At 38.9% G+C, this 16,077-nt stretch overlaps 1 protein-coding gene across 7 annotated transcripts in view; it reads left to right on the top strand.

Moving 5' to 3' along the window:
- lama2 (laminin, alpha 2) overlaps window positions 1–16,077 on the top strand; it is a 178,427-nt gene that overhangs the window by 106,278 nt on the left and 56,072 nt on the right. For all 7 annotated transcript variants that reach the window (XM_051410101.1, XM_051410100.1, XM_051410099.1 and 4 more), the window contains 9 exons: window positions 687–823; window positions 3,005–3,136; window positions 4,087–4,191; window positions 6,199–6,342; window positions 11,435–11,611; window positions 11,731–11,916; window positions 12,189–12,307; window positions 12,663–12,780; window positions 14,600–14,752. In XM_051410101.1, coding sequence (XP_051266061.1) covers window positions 687–823; window positions 3,005–3,136; window positions 4,087–4,191; window positions 6,199–6,342; window positions 11,435–11,611; window positions 11,731–11,916; window positions 12,189–12,307; window positions 12,663–12,780; window positions 14,600–14,752 — 1,271 coding nt within the window. The remainder of the gene's footprint in view (window positions 1–686; window positions 824–3,004; window positions 3,137–4,086; window positions 4,192–6,198; window positions 6,343–11,434; window positions 11,612–11,730; window positions 11,917–12,188; window positions 12,308–12,662; window positions 12,781–14,599; window positions 14,753–16,077) is intronic.

The raw sequence follows: 16,077 nt of genomic DNA, 5'->3' as shown, positions 1-16,077 counted from the left end.
TTTGCTTAAGATGATTAAGATCGCTACCACATTGTGACGGTCAGGTTACAGAGATAATATGCTGGATTGTAGTAGGAGTACTCTGCCATTGGTAATTGTGTTTTCTGGGGAATGGTGGTGTTTATTGAGTAAGATAATTGTTTGCGAATAACTTGAAATGAATGAAACTGGGGGATTATGGGTGTTACAATAAACAACTCAATCTTTATGCAGTAGATTACCTTTAATTCCTATAACTATAACAGTTTTAGTTAAATGTATTATTATATGTTGGCTAGTTCACATAATTCAGTATGCAGCATTCACCTCATTATCATAAACAAAATAAAAAATAAACATTTTCTATTCTCGCTTTTTACTTTTTTGGAAGGTGTCAAATAATAGTTAGATAAAGACAAATGTTTCTGTATTTCACACATTCACAACAGTTCAACTAGATACACGCTGTTACCATATTCTTCCCCCTTGGGTTAACTTTCCAACAAAGTGTGTTTGTGTTTCAATTTGGAATCTGCTAGCCAGCATGTCATGTTGTTAAAGAAAAACTGTGTAATTGTTGAGAACAATAAGAAATAAGTCGCTGAAAATAAATCAGCTTCTAAGTGATATTTTTACAGGCACACCACTGATTTATCTTCTTATTTATTCAAAACCATTTAAAATGTATTTTTCCTCTTCTCCTACAGCCTGTCAGTGCAGTCATGTGGGGAATAACTGCGATGCTAACACAGGACAGTGCATCTGTCCTCCGAACACTATTGGTGAGAGGTGCGACCGCTGTGCTCCCAACCACTGGGGCCATGATATTGTCACTGGATGCAAGGTAGGCTGAAACTCCATTTGCAAAGAGCAGTTGTGTAGCTTACAGTATTTATTAAAGTAGTATTAAAGTAGTATTAGTAAACAAAAGCTTCCCATACCGTTCTGAGTATTTTTACTTTCCAGTATTTTGAAATGATTTGAGCCCTGTTTTTTAGATTTCTAATATAATGCTAGTAGCAAAATTCTCTCATCTATTAGAGCAACATTATGTTAAGATTTGCTGTTTGTTGCAATTTGCCACCCTGAGTTGCCATACCATTGTTGTAAAAATATGGACAGCTGTACACATGCATTTGTTATGATTATGTTAATTATGATCAAAAACTACAGAGTGGACAACATACAAATACAAATACAGCCAAACATTAAGCATGTCCAACAGCAAGAAGGCCAACTTGCAGACTGCCTTTCATTCCACAAAGCCCTTGCCAATGACTAAAAGCCAGTCCCAGATTTACTCTTGTCCAGCGACTTCTCTCTCCTTTTCTCTACTTAGCTTACTCCATCGCTTAGGGTCTTCTCCCCTGCCGCTAGCTATGTCCGTAGAAGCTGCTGAGCCCAGTTAACACTGTGAGCGCCCAGTCCCGGGCGTCCAGGAGAGTACTAAGCTTACTCGCCCACAGCAGCTGCATTACGCAGCAGTTACTTTGCTGTCCATAAGGAAACTCTGTAAATCACTGAGAGTTGTGGTGGAGCAGCCGGAGAGAAAACCAGAAAGCATTTTCTCTATAAAACATGATCCAGTTTTACCAAAATCAGTAACAGAGTTAGCTGCCAAAAAGCATTACGTACCATCTATGACCCGGAGCACAAAGTTACATAACACAACAACAGGGCGCCGAGTGGGGAGTGACAGAGGCACCATTCAGTGTTGCATCAAAATGCCTTTTTTTGTGCATAGTCAATACATTACTCTAAATGACCACATAAACCCAATTTTCTTACTACCTTAACCCCAATAAGTGCATAGTTAAGGTAAACATAATCACATTATTCCAGTTTTAGTCACAATTTACACAGTCTTTATCTTATTAACCTTTTTAGCTTCGGTTCAGCTGCTCTCCCTTTCATATTTTCCTTCCTCCACTCTTTTTTTGTGTGGTCCCTCTCTTTCCTTCAATACTCTGTTCACTTATTGTCACAGTGCCTGTTTACACAGCCTTTTCTCCGTATTCCCTCCTCTTTATCACCTTTATTTCTGTGACTCTATCGTTCCAATCTTCTCTGCTTCTCCGTTCTGTAACACGACTTTGTTCAAAGTGTTTAAAAAGTAATTGTTCTGCACTGAAACTATCTCACCAAAGGACCGGGAGGCAGCAATAACAGTAAACTATTAGAAGTAGACTATTAGCAATTAGAGGCTTGAACATGGAAGTACTGTAAGTCTCAGTTTAACAACAGATTGATCCAGAAGAGTACATCAGGACAACAAAGAGGGAGGCAACAGAGCTTAGTGGTACCAAACAAACACAGAAAAGTACCAAAGACAACAGAACAAAGTAAAACACAGCAAAGAAGAAATGACATAGGACAGCAAAATAAAAGACAAACTAGAACTGAGCAAAATAGATACAGCAAATTCTTTGGTGTGACACATTTAATTCTAAAGAGAGACAACGAGAGAAAGATTATATGGGGACAATGCTGAACACTTACAAGCTCCAGCTATGAACAAACATCAATACATAAAATATCCTTGAAAATCAACACTTATAAACAATGAAAGACTGTTACTTTGTTCAACGACACTGAGGATCTTGATTAAAGTGGTTCTCAATACAGCAGACAGGCATCTACAGCTTTTCAGCTTATAATTGTGCAGCTTTTGCCTCGCAGCACACATAACAATCATCTCTTTTTATGGTGTTTTCATCTTTAATTGAGACATTTGTCAATTGTAATAACACCCAATGTAGTTCAGTGATTGTTTTTTTACTGAGAAAGCCATTCTACCACTGCACTTTAGTGTTAACAGGTAGAGGTTTTATAGGGATTGCACTCACTCCAGTCACACACACATTACATTTTAGGACTACAAAACTCAATTAGAATGTTTGAACTTCATCTTTTATCATTGGACAAATGTATGCATTATACATGAGTGTCTGCTTGATGTTCTAATGTTTATTTTTAAACCATTAAGACCAATAACAGCCAATAATCTCTGTCTTTGTGTATGTAGGACTGTGGTTGCAGTGTGATCGGCTCAGTGACCCAGCAATGTAACGTCAACACAGGCTGCTGCTTCTGTCGCGACTCCTTCAGAGGAGAGAAATGCAATGAATGTCAAATTGGATACAGAGACTTTCCTCAGGTGAATGGTCCACATCAACTCTGCTAATATTACTATTATTATCATAAAAGATTGCTTTTATTGTTGAGTTATTAAGAGAGGAGACACTGGAGAGAATCTCAGATGGGACTCGATCACTGGGGGTTGAGAGTCTGTGACTCTTCTAGGACAAGGGAGTGAGAGTTTCATGGACATGACAATGCTATTATTATGGGTTTTATGAGCATTAAATGCTTCAATAAAAGGATGTGTCCCCTGCCCGAATGATAGAAACCTAATAGTGTCATCATGCCAGTGGGTTTATTTTCATTTTAAGTCATCTTTACAAAAGAGCAAAACTTTTCTGCATAGATTCAGCTTATATTTCCTGACTAAAAGTACCTCACTTGAAATGAAAAATGAACTTGCTGTACATAAAAATATTCTACCAGATAATGACTACAGGTGAAATTCAACAAAATATTGAAATTTTCAGTTTAATTCAAGCCTTCTCAGTTTGAAGGCAGCAGGCTTTCTTTTTATTAGACTTTAAAGGGGACATTTATACAATCACAATTGCAATCAAAGTTCCTATTTCATTTACTTCATTGTGAAGTTTCAAGGTAGTTTTTCATGAATAGCACGGAAACAGAATAAAAACTACATAATGATCCTGTTATCCTAATATATTCAGAGAAATTTCATGGTCATTTTTATTTTTTATTTTACACTTATTGGAAGTCAGTCAGGGAACTGACTTCCAATATGGGAACTTAGCTGGACAACTCTGTGTTTTTCTGTTCTTCTGAACTTCAGCGATGTCTGGACTGACGTGGGAGTAAGAAGATAATGGCAACATTTTCATTTTTGAGCTTGAAGTTTAATGGTTTGGTGAAGCATAAAGCTAGGCCACACTCTGCTAGTTCCTCTCTCAGCCTGTTATATTGTTGATAACTGAAGCTTGGCGTTGTCTGCATCCCCTTTTCCCACAGTGCACCCAGTGTGAGTGTAACGTCTCAGGATCGGACAGCCAGACCTGTGACCTGGAGAGACAAGTGTGTGCCTGCGCAGACCGAACAGGAAAGTGCAGTTGCAAGGTACAGGATGCACCCTCAAAAACACACATGCTTTTACTCCCACATGACGTTAAAGAGGAATTTTACTTTGTTTTTGACTATTCTTTCTGTCAGTGCACTTACAGTGGTAGTTTGAGCTTTTTTACAAATAATAATAATAATAATAAAAAATACCCATTTAATTACAACAGTGACTGCTGATATTTGAACTGTACTGTTCAGAAAGTCTGAATCCTGCCAGGAGATGATTAGATTGTTTGTTAGATGTTTAGTTTTAAATGTCAATGCAGATTTAAAACCTACTTCTGACGGTTTCTGTGTCTTTTATCCGTGTATGTTTAGAGTCTATGCATGTGTGTGTCTCATTTTTGTAGTATATGTGTGCATGTGTGTGTTAGATTGTAATTATTTCAGTAAATGTCACAGAACTGAGTAAGAAGGGCATCTCTGCATGGCGGCCTCCATATGCTGGCACACACAAAAGTGCTCACACAAAGATAGATAGATTCATAAATACCTATACATGGACAGTTTTTTTCTTCTACATTGTCTGGGAATAAGAAAGTGAAGTGCATCATTATCAGATTTTTAAAGGTGTAAATATCACATATTGACACAAACACACACTTATAAAGACACACAAGAAAATATTTCACACCTTTCAACCTCACTGTGACAAACTGATCACATTATGCCTCTCATCAATAGCTTGCTGTCAGCTCGCGCTAACACACACACACACATATTCAATATGTAGCACACACAGACTGGAGACACCTTTCATCTCTGCTGTCACTTGCTGAGCACATTATCCCGCATAGACAGCGAAAAATGCTAAAACTAAATTTTGCGTGCTAACACACACACAAATTCACACACCTGATTCATGGACTGTAATGAGGCTTCAGATCACTGGGTGTCATCGTCACTCTGAATGGGTAGGAGGTTGACTGCCTGCCACTCAAACAGTCATTCAATCTGTCACCTGTCTCTCTGTTCATCTGTTATTTCTGCTGCCTGTGACATGTGATGCTGGTTGTCTGTCTGTTTGTCTCTCTGTCTGTCTGTCTGTACCTCTATATCTATGGAAGTATGTGACATAAGTGAATTTAGCGTCAGATATCTCTAAAATGAAAGAAACCATATGTGGACCCACTGTTTTAGGTATTCTTAAAATGCAAGGATTGTATATTATGTAATAACTACTGTAATGTTCTGATAAGTACTTTATTTTTATGTAATTTATCGAACAAGATGTCTTAAAATTCCCAAATTCCAGCTTCTCAAATTTAATGATTTTCTGCCTTTCTTTGTTTTTTGTGATTAGAAATTGAATAACTTTGGGTTTTGGACTGTTGTTGGACACAACAAAGGGTTTTAAAATGTCATTCTACAGTACATGAGCCTAAGGTGGTGGCCATTTTTTTCAGTGTACTGTGAGATTATAGATTAAACAAAGCATCAATTCATTGAAAAATATGTAACTAAATTAAATTGATGATTATTAGTTGCCAGTAATAACACAATGACATCCTTTGACTAACAAATACCAATAATGTGGAGTACTAAAGTTGATGTTCTAGGTTCCTTCACTAGATTTTTCACCTTCCACTGTTGTTCTTGGTTCTTACTCACTAACCTGCAGGACTTTTTGACAGAACTCAACATTAATTGGATGATGTTTTGTTGACAGCACTGTAAGCCCTTTCTTAGCAGAGAGAAGGCTTAATACACAGACCTGTCCACAATCCCATTTTAGACCAGTCAGCGCACAGCTTATTTACTCAAAATGTAAACAATTCAGTGCAGTGAGATACTTTTTTCTATCCCAGTGCAACCAAGGCATCAAATGCATTTTCTGTGTTGTCCACAGTCCAAGTTAAAGTATAAGTAAGTAAACTAAGAATCACATTGTTTTTAATTGCGTATAGGTTGATACAAATAAAGGATTCATTGTCTCATGTCTCTCATAAATGTTCACAACAGCTTACCTCACACATGTCTGTTTACCTGTGTTTGGTATTTAAGGCAAATGTGGAAGGAGACAACTGTGACCACTGTAAGCCAGAAACATTTGGGTTGTCGGTACGAAACCCACTTGGGTGCAGCAAATGTTACTGTTATGGACTGACGCAGTCCTGCACAGAGGCACAAGGACTCATCAGGATGTGGGTGAGTAGCCATATCTTAATTGTTTTACATGTTTCCTTTCACTGTTAGGGTTTATGATCAAGGGACCATAAGTAGCACTTTACTGTTTCTGAAATGTTTCACAAATGTAAGACATAAACAGCCTCATTGACTTTAAAGAAAATGGAACTCGATGGATCTCTCTGATCACTCACGATATGAAATCAGTTTATTCATATTCTAAACCTCTGTAACTTGTGTTTGTTTTTATATTTAAGGATGGACAATGCACAATTTAATAATTAACATTAGTCCACCATGTAAATGTGTTACAGGAAAACATTAAAAGAAAACACACTAAAGCACATAAGCACAGATAAATAGTAATACAGTCACATAACCATATGAGTGCAGCTAAAATTACATAAGCACAGACTATAGTAACACAATGACATAACAATATGACATATAAAATACATTAAAGGAAACATTATGTGCAGTGACAGGGGAAGTGAATAACACTGATTATCTGGTTATCATGGCACCTGTCAGTGGGTGGGGTATATTAGGCAGAAAGTGAACATTTTGTCCTCAAGTTGATGTGTTAGAAGCAGGAAAAAGGAGGATTTGAGCGACTTTGACAAGGGCCAAATTGTGATGGGTAGACGACTGGATCAGAGCATCACCAAAACTATAGCTCTTGTGGCTCAGTACCTATCAAAAGTGTTCCAAGGAAGGAAAAGCAGTGAACCGGAGACAAGGTCATGGGTCATTGATGTACATGGGGAGTGAAGGCTGGCCCATGTGATCCGATCCAACAGACGAGCTACTGTTTGTTTACTGCAAAACAAAACTTTATGTAGACTCCACAACTACTTCTGGTTTCTGGTCTGTTTCCATGTTCACTTAGGATCTCTCCTGCTTCCAATGTTTTATCCTTGGATCTAACCAGTAGTTGCCTGTAAGCTGTACTTTCTGTACACACTGGCTCTGCCAGCTTCCTTGCTGAGACAACACATTTGACAGCTGGCTGCCTACAACTGACTGCATTATGCCAACGTTGTAAGCTTCAAGTTCTTCATTAATCATTATCTATGGATAATCAGAGGTTTGTTCAAATATTTAAAGTTAATGGACCTAATTTTACTTGATTTTCCCTTTTTTGCAGCCTACTTGGTGGCTGTAAATAGGTTATAAATATAAAAATATAGAGAAGGTGGGCTGATATTTACAGAGATTGTTGCATTTAGGAATATTGGCACTCTTTGGAGGCTCTGTTGCAAAATCACAATTTAAGCCTGGAACTAAACATGATTTAATTATTCAAACAGGCAATTGTATTGGACACATTTTACTTCTCAGCAGTTAGAAATGTTGCTTGCTGTGTGATTTTCTGCCCCACTGAAGTGCGAATCAACAAGGTTAAGAAGCACATACACTACTTGCACACTCCCAATTAGTAAACAAGACTAAAAGTCTACAGCCATACTCGTGGCTTTGTGAGACTGTAAATAAGCAAAGCAGTCGTTTGAGCTAAATGCTAACTTTAGCCTCCTACCATGCTCACAATGACGATGCTAACATGCTGATGTTTTGCAGGTGTAATGTTTACCATGTTCACCAACTTAAACCCTGAGACAGACAGGATTAATATTATAGTAGGAGGTGGGGAACAAAATATTCACTGTGCTCCTTCTTGGTAATTTAACTCACTGTTCCAAACAACATTTTAACAATAGAGGTATGGCAGGATATGGTCTGTAATAGACATTGACTTTCAGCAGGACTTGTCAAAAGAGAAAGAGAAAAGCCTAGGTGGGAGAGTTGGAGGGAGAGGCACTCACAGGAACTGCTAAGAGCTAATTTGGCATACTTTTAGTTATTTTTATTTGCAAAAATGTAAATAAATATAGACCAAAAAAAAGCAGAGTTCAAAAGAGAATGTCTCACACTGAAGTGATGAAAAAAAGAAAAAAAGCAGGGTAAGCAGCTCTTCTCGCGGAAAAAAACTCAGAGATCTACTTCCACGTCGCTCCAGACAGGATTTAAATTACAGGAGACCAAGGTAGTTGGCCGACCGACAGACCGTCATTGTGATCTACGGAGCTACGTGGCAAACAGTTAGTCAATCCACTTTGCTTGTCAGTCAAAAGTGAAATCCATAACCCTTTTGCGTTGTCGTAGTAGGTTGTGGAAGCCTGTTGTTCATTCGAGTCAACTCTTGTAAACCTTTGTTGGAAAATATCCCAGCTAGCCTGGCTTATGTATCGATGGCTTCCATACCCCAAAATACAAACATGTAGTGTGGATATTACGGACACCAGCTGTAAGTCAAAAACAGAGGTACTGAAGTGTATCAGACACCATCAGACAGTCAGCCAGCAAGTTACCAATCGATTGTTGAGTGGCAGCCTGTTTTTAATAAAGGCCCTTCATCTCAGAAACGGTTGCCATCTGCGATAAACTGGCGTTTCCGTGGTAACCGTAGAGTTTTCTGATGGAGTGTGGCGAGAGGCTTCATTTGAACGTCAAACATTCACTTCATTTATTGTTGACAGAGAGAGAGAGGGGGAGAGCTGGACAGCGAGAGAGAAAGACAGAAAAAATGGAGAGTTTATTGGAAAGAGAGAGATTTTCTCTGAACCACTGAATCGTGAGATTACACTGAGTGGAGTGGGACATGCCAACACACACACACACACACACACACACACACACACACACACACACACACACACACACACACACACACACACACACACAACCTCACACACCATATCTAGACACTATACACAGTACACATGCATTCACATACACAATCTCACACTACACGGGATTACACAGAGGTTGGAGAAGAGGGAAGGACGGACACACACACACACTCACACACACTATGCCATACACAAACACAAGCACTTTTTTGTGGTATTTATCTCTGATAGGAGAACTGTGTGTGTGATTGAACGACTCTTTACTGGTTGTTAAATACTGCTGTGAAGAACTGCACTAATATAATACAATAAAATCTATAAAGAACTGGGATAAGATCAAAGCACTGATAAGATATGAAGAGGGAAAATGCCTTCAATGAATTATATTCTTAAAGAAGAGAAAGGTTTTACCCCAGACAAAATGCAGCATTTTCTAACTATTACTAACGATTATTAATTTAAATAACTTTTGTACCAAAGAATTTCTGTATAAACTTCCTGAAACATATTCCTCCGATATGCAGCTTAATAAGTTATTAACACTGCTGCTGCCCCCTCCCACATACCAGATGCAAGATTTTGCATTGTGGTTCTTTCCATAAACCCTGTCTAAATCAGAAATGTATCATTACTTTTATCAGATAGACAAAGCCTTCAGTGTTATGTATTTTATGTATGAAAACAGCTATTTTGCACATTGTTTGCATTACCTGACAAAGGATCAGTAATCTCTTATCCCCCCCTTACAAGCATTTCAGTCTCACTTTTTGTCCTATTTGGGAGTATAAATAACTCACTCTCACATCACGTGTTAGTATATTACTGAAACAGCTCAGATTGGGATTTGATTAACTCTTTTCTCACTTTTTCCTTTTACTTTGATTTCATTCCTGTATCCAGTAAATCACAAAGACACCAACCACAGTAGCTACAGTATATAAATGTTTTGAATTGAATTGAAGTAAAACTAAAAAAGACTGAAATAAGCAACTTCCCATTCCATGTGTGACTGCCTCTCTTTTATGCAGCCAGTGTGTCCAAGCTATAGTGACTTCATAGATTTCAGATTCTGTCCATTCAACCAAAGAGCACTCTTCCATAATATCTCAGATATTATTCAGACCATATCAACGCTGCTGGACTACAGCGACAGAGAGAGGGAGAGATCCAGGCTCGAGCAGATGAATCTATTTTTAAATTGGTCCACTCAACCACAACCCGCAGTCAATAATAAACCCTGATATTATTCAAATAATATTGAAATATCAACACATAAAGCGGGAGACCGAGAGAATGAGAAAGAAAGGGCTAGATTTTCTCCAGACTCTCGGTAATAACTCAAATATGATTCACATACCAGAGAGCAGGAGGTAGAGTGACGCCATCTGTTTCAAGTTATATTCAGAAGACATTTAAATTAAATGACTTTGACCACTAAAATGTAAAAGAACTTCTCCTCCTCACAAAAAGCAACCAAAGTTGGCTTATTTTTAGTAAAGAAAAAGATGGACTTGGTGATTGTCTTATTTACAATCACACAATTATGTTATATTAGGGAGTTCTATGTTATATTAGGGAGATTTTTTTTTATTATTGCCTTTAGTATCTCAAAAGTCACACACACAAAGCTGCCGGTGTGAAGGTGTTTGGTTGCACAAGACAAATTTTGACTGTAATAATCTCAGACTTTAAATGTCTAGAATTATTGTACCAATTCAAATTCATTAGATTTTTCATGAAAAAAACTGCCTGCACCGATGTTTTTGCAAAAGGTGTGACCTGATGGTATTTGGAGATGAGAAGACATCTAGTCATGTTCCAATCAAATATTTGCATAAAAGGGGCCTTCATTTGGCCAGTGTTTAGAGCTGCCTAGACCGTCCTCATTAGTTACCATGTTCAACAATCTTCTGTGCCCACAGATGAAACATGAAAAGAAACCAAAGATAATGAAATTTTCTGTAACAAGATAGGAGCCTCAGACAAAAACTATTTGAAATCGATGTCTGCCAAAGTTTAGAAAAACCTTGAGTGTGGAGCATTGTTGGAGTCAGCATCATTAGGAGGTCAGGAAGAGAGACGGTGTGTCTGAAGGAGAAAAGAAAGACACTGACTTCTCACACATGACTGCTTTGCAGGTCTGTGCTATGGCATGCTATATCATTTTAGTGGTTCATTTATTATTACACCATTCTACCCACTCATATATGTACATATGCTGTGTTCAGGCTCAGTTTGTGTCAGGTACTAAATGGTGAAAGATTGACATTTTTGAGTGCATCTCTCAATCCCAAACCCGACAATACTGGGGTTTTTTTTATTTGTTTTTGTTTTTTTTACAAACTCTCTTTGCATATTCTCTTTAACAAAAAAAGAACTCTGTTGTTGCGACACATTAATATTGTCACTGTTTTGTGTCCTAGTTAACGCTGAAGCCAGAGCAGACAGTGCTCCCCCTGGTGGACAAATCCAACACTGTGGAGACAAGGAGAGGCGTGAGCTTCCAGCACCCTGAGATCCTTGCCCATGCAGAGCTGGTCACCTCAATTTTATCTGAACCCTACTACTGGCAACTGCCTGAGCAGTTCAAAGGCTCTATGGTAGGAAAACCTCCCTTTTTTTAATAATAATATTACAGATAAATCCCAGATCAGATGTCATTGTGAAATCAGTACCGCCTTGGTGATGTCTTTAATAGGTTCTCTACGCCTTTTTTTAGATTACAGCATATGGTGGGCAGCTGAAATATGCAGTGTACTACGAGGCCAGAGATGAAACCGGTCCTTCCTCTTATGAGCCTCAGGTCATCATTAAAGGCGGTCCTAACCGCAACGTCTTGATGACACGTCACATACCAGGACTCCAGATTGGTCAGCTCACCCGCCACGAGATCGACATGACAGAGGTACAGTAAAGCTTTGGATGAAAGTGGGCTATTGAATAATAATTGAAGAAATATTTATGTTAGGACTTTTCAAAATAACTTCTTCTATTAGAAACAAACTTCAGAAATAATAGACCTAAGCAGAATATAGATTGTACTTTTTTGGCAAGCTTTGTCAGTCAATACAAGCAGGTCTAGTCTGTTACATTGGTAATAGACTGCAGTGGTAAAATTGATTTGTCAGTGTATTTAGTTGTGTGTGTGTGTGTGTGTGTGTGTGTGTGTGTGTGTAGCATGAGTGGAAGTACGCAGATGGCCGGTCCATGACTCGAGAGGACTTCATGGACATTTTGTTCTATGTGGACTACATCCTAATTAAGGCATCACACGGCAACTTGATGAGACACAGCCGGTAAAAACACACACACACACACACACACACACACACACACACACACACACACACACACACAAAAAAAACAAAACAGTGGCATGCACCTCCAAATAGATTGATCTACTATTAAAAATGCAATTTGATAGCTGAATAAAGGATAACCTGTGGGAAAAACCCCTATTTTCATTTGGATCTCAAGGTGTAATGAAAACCGTCTCTACTAAAGGTTATTTCTGCAGCAGAAACATTAAAATCTGCTCCACATTGTATTTCTCTCTGGATATCCCATGTGACACATCCAAATACATGTGTGTAAACTCTTTGACAAGATAAAAGGCATGTATCTTAATTTCAGGATTGATCTGTCTCCCAGTATTTCAGAAATCAGTCTAACAGTGGCCGAGGAAGGCAGACCAACCAAAGAGAGCGAGAAAGCGCATCAGATAGAAAAGTGTGATTGTCCAATCGGATACTCCGGACTCTCCTGTGAGGTGGGTGCACGACTAAACACACACACACACACACACATCAAAGAGTGCACACACGTGGAGACTTTATATCTGCACAATGTCATCAAAAAGGCTTATCTATGAACTGTGAGATAAGTAATCAGTTTTGGATCCAAATACAAATATTTGATAGGCTAACATTTCCATTCCTTACATGATGTTGAAAACAAGTAAAACCAACTTTCATTATGTTGGTAGAAACTACAAGAATTTACACAATGTAGCCAGTGAATATCAGTGTAAAAATGTTCCACTGAGTTTATATAACTCACTTACAGTGTGTAATAATTTGCGTGATCAAATTACTTCAGTGCAGCAGCATAAAGCAGACTACATAAAAAGCAGAACATGTCAAATATCAGAGACTTAAGAAAATACATAAGGATTGTATGGTGAGAATATTGCATAAACGAAATGAAAAGGCATTAATATTGACACACTTTTAAAACCTACCTTTGGATCAAACATTACAAACATTAATTACAGAGTGAACTGAACTCTCTCTCCCTCTCCCAGTGCTCAGAGGAATAAATGCTTTTTGTCTGCTGCCTTCACACTGACAGAGAATGTAAACATAGAGGTCACAGACTCTGCTTTCAATAGTATCTCGCAAGTTTCCAATTTACATTGACTTCAGAGTTTTAAGCCTCTGTGACGCCTTTCAGACTCTCCTGTTTTTTTGCTTTTTTGCTTTGCTTAGCTAGGATTAAGCCTCACTGAACGTCTCTTCCACTCAGTTGTGATTTTGTCAAAGCAATTGACTTTCAGCTGCGTCCAGCTCCTTCTCTTAAGCCACAGAAAGCATATAGCAGTGACTCAATCTTTAGTTTAATGAGGATTTTGTAGAGACAGCTTATGATACACAGAGGCAAACAGTTCTGGGCAATTCCACTGGAAGGCGGCGCCTGAGAGTCATTTAGGTATTATTGTGTTAATCTCGAAGGAATACATGAGTTGCCAGCAAACTTTTAACTATATTTTTCAACCTCTGTTTCACTTTGTCGCCTGCTACTTGGAGTGCAGAGGAGCAGCCGTCTATATTGCCCAAAAAATAATAAAATTAGCCGTGTACATAATTTAGAAGCTACAGATACTGTTGAAAAAGAGCCAAATGGAAGCCAAATAGCAAACGGTAGCTAAACTTGAAATGTTCAGGTCGTAGAGGGCTTGGCTGACAGATGGGCATTCTATTTGTAGCTGCCGTCGTTGTTAATAAAGTATTTTTAAACGGGCGTTTAGCGCTAGCAGAGGGAACAGATGGCTCTTTAAATGGACTCCATTAATTATTACTGAACAGGAGAGAGAGGCAGAGAGAGTTACCTTGCATGTCTGTGTGTATACTGTATGTGTGTGTGTGTGTGTGTGTGTGTGTGTGTGTGTGTGTGTGTGTGTGTGTGTGTGTGTGTGTGTGTGTGTGTGTGTGTGTGTGTGTGTGTGTGTTCGTTGAGCGGGTATATGAGGGTGGGTGCATTTGTGTGTTCAAAAGTTACTGAAGGGAATGACTCTTAATTGTATGTGTGTGAAAGAGAGAGTGGTCAACAGTTGCCCAGAGAAATAACAATTAGGGATAATTATGTGGGTCCATGTGTAGTTGTGAGAGTGTGTGTGTTTGTGTGCGTCTGTCTGTGTGTGTATTCCAATATCATGCATAGTGTGGGATTACTCTGGGAATACATGCTATCAAAACTGGAACTTGTATTTCTGTCTCTTATACATCTCTAGTCTCATTATCTTTCGGTCTCTGTCTGTCTACCTGTCTGTCTGTCTGTCTGCCTGTGTCTCTCTCTCTCTGTCTGTGCAGGAGTGTGCTGCAGGTTTTTACCGTCTTCGCGCCAGTTCCCTGGCATCTGCTCCAGCGTCCAGGGTGCCCGCCGCTGCCGGCATGGGCAGCTGTGTTCAGTGCCAATGCAGTGGGCACTCTTCCACCTGTGACCCTGAGACATCCATATGCCAGGTAAATGAGTGTGTGTGTGTGTGTGTATATGTGTGTTCTGCCGCTGGAGACCCTCATACAGCCATATGCCAGGTAGCTTCTGGAGAAGAGAGTGAGGCGAGAGGGAGAATAAAGTGTGTACGTGTGTGTTGGGTGGAATGTCAGGTACTGTAATTAGCCCTGCAATAATTAACGACCCCAGGCTTATTCATATTTCGTGTAATTTCCTCTCCTCTGGATCTGACCCAAAGCTACATCCTTACTTTTAGACAGAGGGGAGAAGGTGATCTTATCAAAAGATGTATAATTAGAACACATTAAGGCAAAGAAATCTGACCCTTACAGTTTCACTCAAAATTGATTCAACAGGCAGTTTCAGGTGGCCACTGTCACTGATTGTCGACTTACAATAACAGTCTTACCTTCACGTTTGTTGTGATAATGTGTGTTTGCAAGATATTCTCCCTGCACGGCTTCCGTAAATCCCACTGGCGGCTTGTGAGATAAATCTGCACACGCCAGTTGTTACCAGTTAGTCACTTCCAGCCTTTTCACAATCTGGTCGGCTCTGCAGTGAGACCCCATCTGAAGACTTTGTCCTCAGGGAGCAGTTGGTCACATGCTGCCCACAGGTCATCACTCAGATTTGATCTGTAAGAACCCCAGCAGACTGAGAGAATGTCACTATGTACGGGGGACTTGTTTTGGACAGCTGATTAGGAGCCATTTAATTGTTTGGCTTGTTGTGGTTAAAACACCGCTGTTGTGAATAACCCGTCAGATAAATAGGTATTAACACTTGTAAACTCTGACAGATGCTGGCAGCTGCATTCTCATCGCGTCTTTTCAGAAAATGTATCCTTTTTTTTTTTTTTGCACATGCACATAATAAAATATGGCGGGTACTGAAAGTATCTCACCTTCTTTCATTTAATAACTGCAGCACTATTACAACTTTCCTTTTTAGAAAGCGTAGGTGTAACCCAGTAACTCACCGAGCATCCAATGCAGCTCAGTTCTTCTGTCAAAAACTTGCTTGAGTGCTGGATTTAGTCATGACAGAGTGTGACTGAAGAGCATATAAACAGGACAACTAAAAGGTTCAGCAATTATGTAAAATTATTTTCCATCATCTTCACTCTTATTAATTTAATTTGAAATGCAAGCATCATGCAACTGTCACTGGCCTAATGGAACATTTTATTCCTCTAATAATCGAAAAAAAGAGTGCAGTCAAAAAAAGGATGCCTAATTTAGATGGCTTAGAGTCTTTTTCATAAAGGAATGTTGTTCAGGTTGAAATTATGGACTTAAACCATAATTCCTAAACTTTCATGTACCATGAG

The sequence above is a fragment of the Dicentrarchus labrax genome, unplaced genomic scaffold (assembly GCF_905237075.1).
Source record: "Dicentrarchus labrax unplaced genomic scaffold, dlabrax2021, whole genome shotgun sequence".
NCBI lineage: Eukaryota > Metazoa > Chordata > Actinopteri > Moronidae > Dicentrarchus > Dicentrarchus labrax.
Note: the sequence above shows the minus strand (reverse complement) of the source record. Positions and strands in the feature narration are given on the sequence as shown.